The sequence below is a fragment of the Oenanthe melanoleuca genome, chromosome 1 (genome assembly GCF_029582105.1).
Source record: "Oenanthe melanoleuca isolate GR-GAL-2019-014 chromosome 1, OMel1.0, whole genome shotgun sequence".
Taxonomy (NCBI): domain Eukaryota; kingdom Metazoa; phylum Chordata; class Aves; order Passeriformes; family Muscicapidae; genus Oenanthe; species Oenanthe melanoleuca.
Window position 1 is genome coordinate 107,161,337 of NC_079333.1, and position 7,651 is coordinate 107,168,987.

The 7,651-nt window shown below is 41.8% G+C and overlaps 1 protein-coding gene across 1 annotated transcript; it reads left to right on the forward strand.

Annotated features, from left to right (window-relative positions):
• The first annotated feature begins 723 nt into the window (after positions 1-723).
• On the forward strand, positions 724-7,421 carry RSPH1 (radial spoke head component 1). Its single transcript, XM_056505545.1, has 9 exons — positions 724-969; positions 1,309-1,422; positions 1,520-1,625; positions 2,612-2,702; positions 2,938-3,073; positions 3,349-3,420; positions 4,869-5,010; positions 5,415-5,510; positions 7,233-7,421. Exons 1-9 carry the CDS (start codon positions 910-912, stop codon positions 7,253-7,255), a joined length of 840 nt encoding a protein of 279 aa, XP_056361520.1. The 5' UTR covers positions 724-909; the 3' UTR covers positions 7,256-7,421.
• The last annotated feature ends 230 nt before the right edge of the window (positions 7,422-7,651 follow it).

Here is a 7,651-nt window from a genome sequence, read left to right on the forward strand (position 1 = left end):
AAGTCAGGAAGTCTGGTCTCAGGAGTAGGCTGCAATTGATTACACAAAGGCAGGAAACCTGAATTTGCAGCATCTGTTGGGCTGTGTGAAAGCCTTGTTTTGCAAGCTGTCAGTAGATATAACTTATTTAGAAAACATGAATATTCGTAACAGGGGGATTTAAAACAGAATTATTTAATCTTATATTTCCCTTTCTTTAGTGTCATGCTTCATTTCAGACTTAAGTATTCTGGTTTATACAAACCCCATTACTTTCATGATTAACACGAATCTTTTATCAATTATCACACCGACTTTCTAACAAAAACGCTGGAGAGTTTATTTTCAGCTCCCCGTGCTCGGTGTTGAGGTGTCCGGGCGGGGGCTCTGTCCCCACTGAGGAGAGGCCCCGCCAGGCTCGGGCTCCATTGAGGAGCAGCTCCTCCGGGCTCCGGGCTCTGCCCCCGCTGAGGGGCGGCCCCGCCGGGTCCGGGCTCGGGCTCGGGTTCGGGCTCTGCTGAGGGGCGGCCCCACCGGGCTCTGTCCCCGCTGAGGGGCGGCCCCGCCGGGCTCCGAGCTCTGCCCCCGCTGAGGGACGGCCCCGCTGGGTTCAGGTCCCGCTGAGGGGCGGCTCCGCCGGGTTTGGGCTCTGCCCCCGCTGAGGGGCGGCCCCGCCGGGCTCCGGGCTCTGCCCCCGCTGAGGGGCGGCTCCTCCGGGCTCTGCCCCCGCTGAGGGGCGGCCCCACCGGGCTCCGGGCTCTGCCCCCGCTGAGGGGCGGTTCCTTCGGGCTCTGCCCCCGCTGAGGGGCGGCCCCGCCGGGCTCCGGGCTCTGCCCCCGCTGAGGGGCGGCTCCTTCGGGCTCGAGCCCGGCCCCAGCCCCGGCCCCGCCGCGCTCGCTCGGTTGTCACAGCGACGGCGACGCCGCGGCCATGTCGGATCTGGGCTCCGATGATGCCGACGAGTCCGGGGAGGCCGTGGGAGATATCGGGGTCCGCGGGGTCCGGGAGGAGCGGGCGGGCAGCGGGGAAGGACAGGGAACATCCCCGGGGAAGAGGCGCTCAGTTTCCATGGGGCAGGCCGGGCAGAGCGCCCTAGGGGCACGGGGGTCTCGGGAGTGCGGTGTGACATTCCAGGCGCCACCTGCCCGGCTTTAACACGGGTTTGAAACAGCGCATCCACACTTTAAAGTTGTGCCAAGAAGCCTCGGGGTGCCAGGGTCGGACTGAAGCAGAGCTGGAGCAGCTCTCCCCAAACACCTGTTTCCCTCTCTGATGAGGTTGGGTTCTGCCAGCCCCAGTCCTTTAACCACTTTCCCTCCGCGTTGTCAGGAGTACGAAGGCGATCGCAATTCCGAAGGGCAGCGCCATGGATTTGGGAAGGCACGGCTGCCCAATGGTGACACCTACGAAGGGGAATACGAGTGTGGTTTGAGGAATGGATATGTAAGACACAGACCCTGGTTGTGTTCTGTTTCTGCAGTTGTGTTATTTTGAAACAAGGGTGAGAACTGATGGGTATTTCATTTGTACCAAATTTCAGGGGACCTACAGGTTTAAAAACGGTGCTCTCTACACCGGGAACTACCTTCGAAACGAAAAGCATGGCAAGGGTGTCTTTTTTTACCCAGATGGATCAAAGTATGCAGGTAAAGCACGGAACACAGTTACAAGGATTTCTGTAGCCAAACGGACACATTCCCCCTTCACTCTTCCCCCACAAATGAAAAGAGAGAGTGAATTGGAGAATGTCTTATTTTAAGAAGATACAAGAAGACACATTTTTCTAAGATATATTGCTACAAAATACTTCCTCTTATTCCCTTTTTGGTAATAGTTCTGAGACGCTTGGAGTTTATTTATGGACACTTATTAGGTCTATTGTTAAAAAAATAGGCTGCTTATTACAGCTCTTATTTAGGGATTGGGACACCTGAAGTTTGAAGAAGTTGAAATTCAGAGTTTCCCTACTTGCTGGAGAGTACCTGAAACAATCAGAATCTATCAGTTAAGTTTCAAAGGACAAGATTTCCCCCCTCATTTCTAAGCTAGGAAAGAAAAGACATTCACATTGTGAGGGCTAAGAGCTGAGAGCAAAAAGAGCCAATCTTGCCTAGCAGGAACATATGCCCTGAGATTTTTTTTTTTTTTTTTTTAAAGTTTGATTAGAAGAATAATTAAGATACAAACCATCTAGCATCCTTCTGAATGTATGTGCACCAATACAGACAGGACTACTTCAGTAATTGAGTCAAAGTAGCTCCTCTTAAAATCTGTGTGGAAACATCACATTATCTAATGCAACTGTTATACCCAATTTAAAGATTGGACTGGGTTGTTATATGTTCATAATGGTAATAGAGAGTGAAAATGGAGACAGATAATTATGGAAAAATGGAAAGGGAGGTCAGGCAGCAGCATAAATACATATGCAGAGGAACAGCCTGATGAAAAAAAGAGCAAAGTACTCTAAAATAGAGTAAGGAGTGATGTAAGGATTAGTGAGGAATCCCAGCAGTGCCATAATTGCCTTTTCCTTCTCTAATACTTGAATGATAATGTTACAAACTGGCCACTGTATCACACAATGAAATAAACGAGATCTCACACTGCTTTTATCCTTTTGTCCTTGAAGGAGACTGGGTGCATGACCAGAAACAAGGCTATGGAGAATATCTGTATGCAAATGGAGACACCTATACTGGAGAATGGGCTAACAACAAGAGGTTTGTTTTGTTCTCACAGGGATGTTTCAAGTCACCCAATGGCATTAAAATGCAAACATTATTTTCAGAGCATGTCTGACTGCAGCAAATGAAATCCAGGGGTGACCTTGGCAATTTAGTCCAGCTTGAGTAGATTTGGCTGCTTAATTAATACAGTTTTAATACCTTAATTATAACAACAGCCTAAATTCTTAATACTTAGTGGTATAAAGCAAATTTATTATCTTCTCCCTAGGCATGGGCAAGGCACATATGTCTATAAAGACACAGGATCTAAGTATGTTGGTTGTTGGGTAAATGGAATCCAGGATGGACCAGCTGAACTTATCCACTTAAACCACAGATTTAAGGGCAGGTTTCTCAATGGAAAGGTAAGTGTACAGGAATGCTTTCTATTCATCTGAAGTTAGCATGGAATTGCCTTAATAAGAGCTATTTCCACTTAAAATAAGAAGCTAGGCTTCTGATCTTTTGTAGTATAACACATGAAACTGTGGGACACGATGCCAAGTTTCTTTGCAATGTTGCTTTCAAACTGCAATGTTACTGACTATTGTATGGAAATTTATTAAAGGATATTTTACATTTCTGTGCTTAGAATGGATTAACTGTTTAGTTCTCCTGATGTTTTTGTGCTTTTATGCAGCCTTTAGGTCATGGCAAATTCACCTTTGATATTGGATGTGAGCAGCATGGTGAATACAAACAACCAGTGCAGGTAAAAAAAATGGTGCAAGTTGTAGTGAGTATCAGAGGACTTAGTAAATCAAATCTATTGTTGAGGAATATATAAAGTGCCTTACAGAGAGTGATGTTAAAGTAGATCTTAGGAGACAAAAAGAGTGGAAACTCATGCATTCTTAAGAACTAAATGAGGTTTCATTTTGTTTTGGTTTTTTTTATGTTCTCTACTGTGTAAGCTTTGAAAAGTACAAGGTGTGATTTTGCACTGCTTGCAGACATTAATCTTTTCTGCTTAAAAAGAATCAGGAGCTTCCCAAAACATTTGAAGCTTCAAATAACAGAGGAATATAGATATATTTGTATGCACATTTAGCCTCTACTGAGCACCAGAAAACAATGAGCAATATTTTTTGTATTTCTGAACTGCTTGGTGCTATGCATACAAATGATAATTTCCAGCAGAGTCATGTTTGGGAAATATGTCCTAGTGTTGTTCTGGTCATGTTAGGACCTCAATATTCATGGCTTCTAATAATTGTCGGAATGGTTGGGATCAAAGTCTGTTTTTCCTTCTCTATGGATGAATGTTTTGAAACATTTCTGATAGATACAGTGCAAAAATAGCTACAGAAGTAAGAAATATATTTTAATATTGCTATTTGATTTCAAGAAAAATTGCCACATTATAGCTTAGAGTCTGCTACCTCTGTTGTCTGACACATTAGTTGCTATTACAAACTCTGTGATGCTGCAATCATTTCTGAAGGATAAAATAATAATCATCAAAATCCTATCAATTGTGATAGAGATTTGCAAAGCTTGGAGACTGTTTTGCTTTTTTCTGGCTAAAAGCAAGAGATCCTGAAATTAATATCAAATTCATAGGAGTATCCAGAGTAATGTGTGTTTCCTCAGTTCACTTGGGAATTCTTAGATGAGTTTTTAGAGCAAGGAACAGTGCTGTCACTAAAGTAAGATTAAATTTTGCACTTTTGCTTTAGTTGAAGAAATTACAGAACAAATCCCATTAAAAAAGAGAGAAGAAATTAGTAATACAGACAACGATTCAATTATTGACTCATATTAGTAGAAAAAAAGTGATTTTTTAAATTTTAAAAATATTTTCACATTTCAAGACTATAAGCTCTGTGCACAACCTTACTGCTTCCTAGATCCTTTCAAATGTCTTCCCTAGGCAAAGATTGAGGCAGAAACAGCTGTTTTTTCAGTCTGTTTCTGTGAGACAGTGCAGCATCTACCAGACAGAGCATCAGGTATCAATTATCAGTAATAGCCAACTGACTTGGTCAGGGTTCAAAGTGTAGTTCTTGTCCAAGATTTGCAGCTGCTGAAGTTCCTCCACCTGTAAATATTTTTAAGGTAATTTCCATTTTGATCCCAGATAAGGATGTTTTAGTAGACTAACCCATCCCATCATCTTTCTGTAGGATGAGATACTGGATTTCATGAATTCTCTTCTAGGAAAAAGAGGAGGAGGAAGAGGAGGAGGAACAACCATTACCTCTTGAACCAGTATGGAAAGCATCAGAAATTACCAAATTAACACCTTGGTCTCCCCAAGATGAGGAGCTACTAGGCCTCAGAGAAACAGCAGAGGCAGCAGGTAGAGGAGAAAATTCCATCAATTATGGGTTTGTTCTGGAAACATCTGGAAACTCCATGCTTTGATCATGGTGACCATTGTTTTACAGGTTTAATATCAAGTGATGTGAGAGGGGTTTTGTTTTGTTTTTCCTATGATTTTCCATGTAGTGAATAATATATATACTTCTGTTTTATTTCACATAACATGACATACAACTGTCTTGGGAAGCCTGTGAGTTCTTTTACTCTGTATCATGGCTTATTATACAAACTTAATTATAAACAGAAAATTTTGTGGGATTTCTCATGTGAACAACAACTGCAGCCTTCAGCAGGAGTTAGGAGCTATTACATGAAAACAAAGGATAAATGCAAATTTGTAAAATTTATTTTCTTAGGTATTTCTAATTTCTTATATTTCAGTCACTGAGGAGGATGGGGATCACCCAGCAAGCACTACAGGAGAGGAAGATGAGGAAAGAGGAGAGGAAGAAGTAAATCAAAGTCAGGAGGATGAAGGTGAGAAATGGGGCATGTGTGCTCATTCTTTAATTAGCAGAGAGGGTTTGAAATTGTGGATGTTAGTCAGCTGAAGCCATGCTGCTGCTGGGAGACCATGGGAATCTCTGCCTTTCATAAGGAGGGCAGTCCTCTGGAGAGGTAAACTGTGAGAAGTTAAATTCTTATATTGCAACAGAACAAATTAAAAGTGACACTTCTGTGCATACACACTTGTCAGCACTTGCAGAGCTGAATTTGTAAAAGATTGCATTTCCAAACTGTTTTTTAAATTTTTTTTTCTTTTTTTAAACAAAAATAAGAGAAAATACGTCAGATCCTGAGAAGTTCAGGGAGTTTTGAGCTCTTCATTTTCCTTTCATGAATGCAACTGTGTATTCTTAATTCTCTCAATTGTAGTTCAAAAGCAGGTAAAACAAATGTGAATAAACAAATTTTAGGTGTTGTTATACATTCTGGTTGGTTTGTTTCTCCTACAAACCAAGGAGATTTGAAATTCAGGTGCTCAGGTTTTCCTCCAGGCAGTTCAGAAGCCTGTTTTAAGCACACAATTACAAGAAGCAAAATGGATACTCATGTTTACTCATATTTAGCTTATGAGCCTTCAATCGTGTTCTTTGTATTTATTCTTAAAATTTACAAGCTTGCCTATCTGATATGACAATATATAAATATATAAATGTATTCATTTGTAATCAGTCCATTTTACAATAAATCTAAGCCAACCACTGTCTTTAGGGATTAGAAAATCTCTTAAATCATTTGAAAATGCCTGGAGGTATACACTAAACATTTATGTCAGCTCTTGTAGTTTTCAGTTTATTTCCTTTTAATTTTCACCTCTGAAGGTGTTCTCCAGCTTCAGGGCAGAACAAGCAGCTGGCTGACCTGGTGTGTAGGAGTGATATCTTACAGGATCTTCAGGCTTGGGTCAAGTCCAGCAGAAATCTCAGCAGATTGTAGCTCTACTTTGGATTTAGCAAAAGTGCATTCAGCCTGGTTTGTCTCACAGACCCTTGGACTCAAATAACCATTTGGACTGAACTTGATTCTACTAAATTTTCTGGCCCACCACTACAAAACTGTTTTGGTTTTCCCAGTGGCTTTTCTAGGGTGTTTCTGAGAACAAATGAGGCCAGGTCTCTGTCAGATATGGCACAGAGGCAAATGCCAATGCCTAAAAACATAGCAAAGTGATAGATGTTCCCTTGAACTCTTTATCTCCAGAATGAAGGAGTTGGATTATTTTAAACATTTTTGTAGCATAGGTCTACATCCATAATTAATGAGGCAACATATTGTTCCCCTTGTCTTTATGTTTAGCAAGATTAAGTTATTGGAAGAGGGAATGATTTGAAGAAAATATTTATCCTGTGAAGAGCAGATACAACAAAATCTGTTTTCTTTGTAGCCTGGTATTCCCTGCCCCTTTACCACTGTTCTTTTTCCTCACAGAAATTCCCTCTTTCTTGTTATCATTCCTTATGATATCATCTAACCAGGAGACATTCTTTGGCTGTTCAGAGTTACATATGGGCTGTCTGCCAGCTGACAAACAATGTAAACAACTTCAATTGAAGTACTGGCATTGAAAGGCAGTCAGTGAGGAGGACTGAAGTGTACAGCAGAGTTCTAGAGTTATGTTTTAGATTACTGGGATTACTTTCCAGTGTTCTATAATAAAATGCATCTCTATGCCCTGTCTTTCCTTCTACTCCACAGAAACTACTGATTTAGGAGGATGAACCAGAGGAAACAGAGGAATTGGGTAGAACTGAAGGAAAAGACCCAAAAAAATGAAATTTCAAAGTAGATGATTTAGTGTGGTAAGCCTGCAATATTTTTATTTGTGAAAGGGTGTGTTAAAATGCTTTGAATAAACATTTCTGTCAGTGTTCTGTCTAGAATGTGTATCTTTGGGCCTTTTATAATTTCAGAGTCTCACAGCAACTTCCTTTATTCCACGTAGCCAGTAATGAGGTGGCAAATTCAGTGTGGAATTACTCTGGATTCATGAAGCCATGAAGCTGTGTTCTCACAACTTCATCTTCTACTACTGGTAGTTGCTGTCTTCTTTGAACTCTGCCTCTGGGCACAGAGACTTGGGGGTCTTCCTGGTGAAGACAGAGACAGCACTGGAC

Coding starts and splice junctions, on each gene's coding strand:
- RSPH1 (XM_056505545.1), top strand. CDS start 910: ATGTCGGATCTGGGCTCCGATGATGCCGACGAGTCCGGGGAGGCCGTG. Junction 1,423..1,519: donor GTGGTTTGAGGAATGGATAT/GTAAGACACAGA, acceptor ACCAAATTTCAG/GGGACCTACAGGTTTAAAAA. Junction 2,703..2,937: donor GAATGGGCTAACAACAAGAG/GTTTGTTTTGTT, acceptor TCTTCTCCCTAG/GCATGGGCAAGGCACATATG.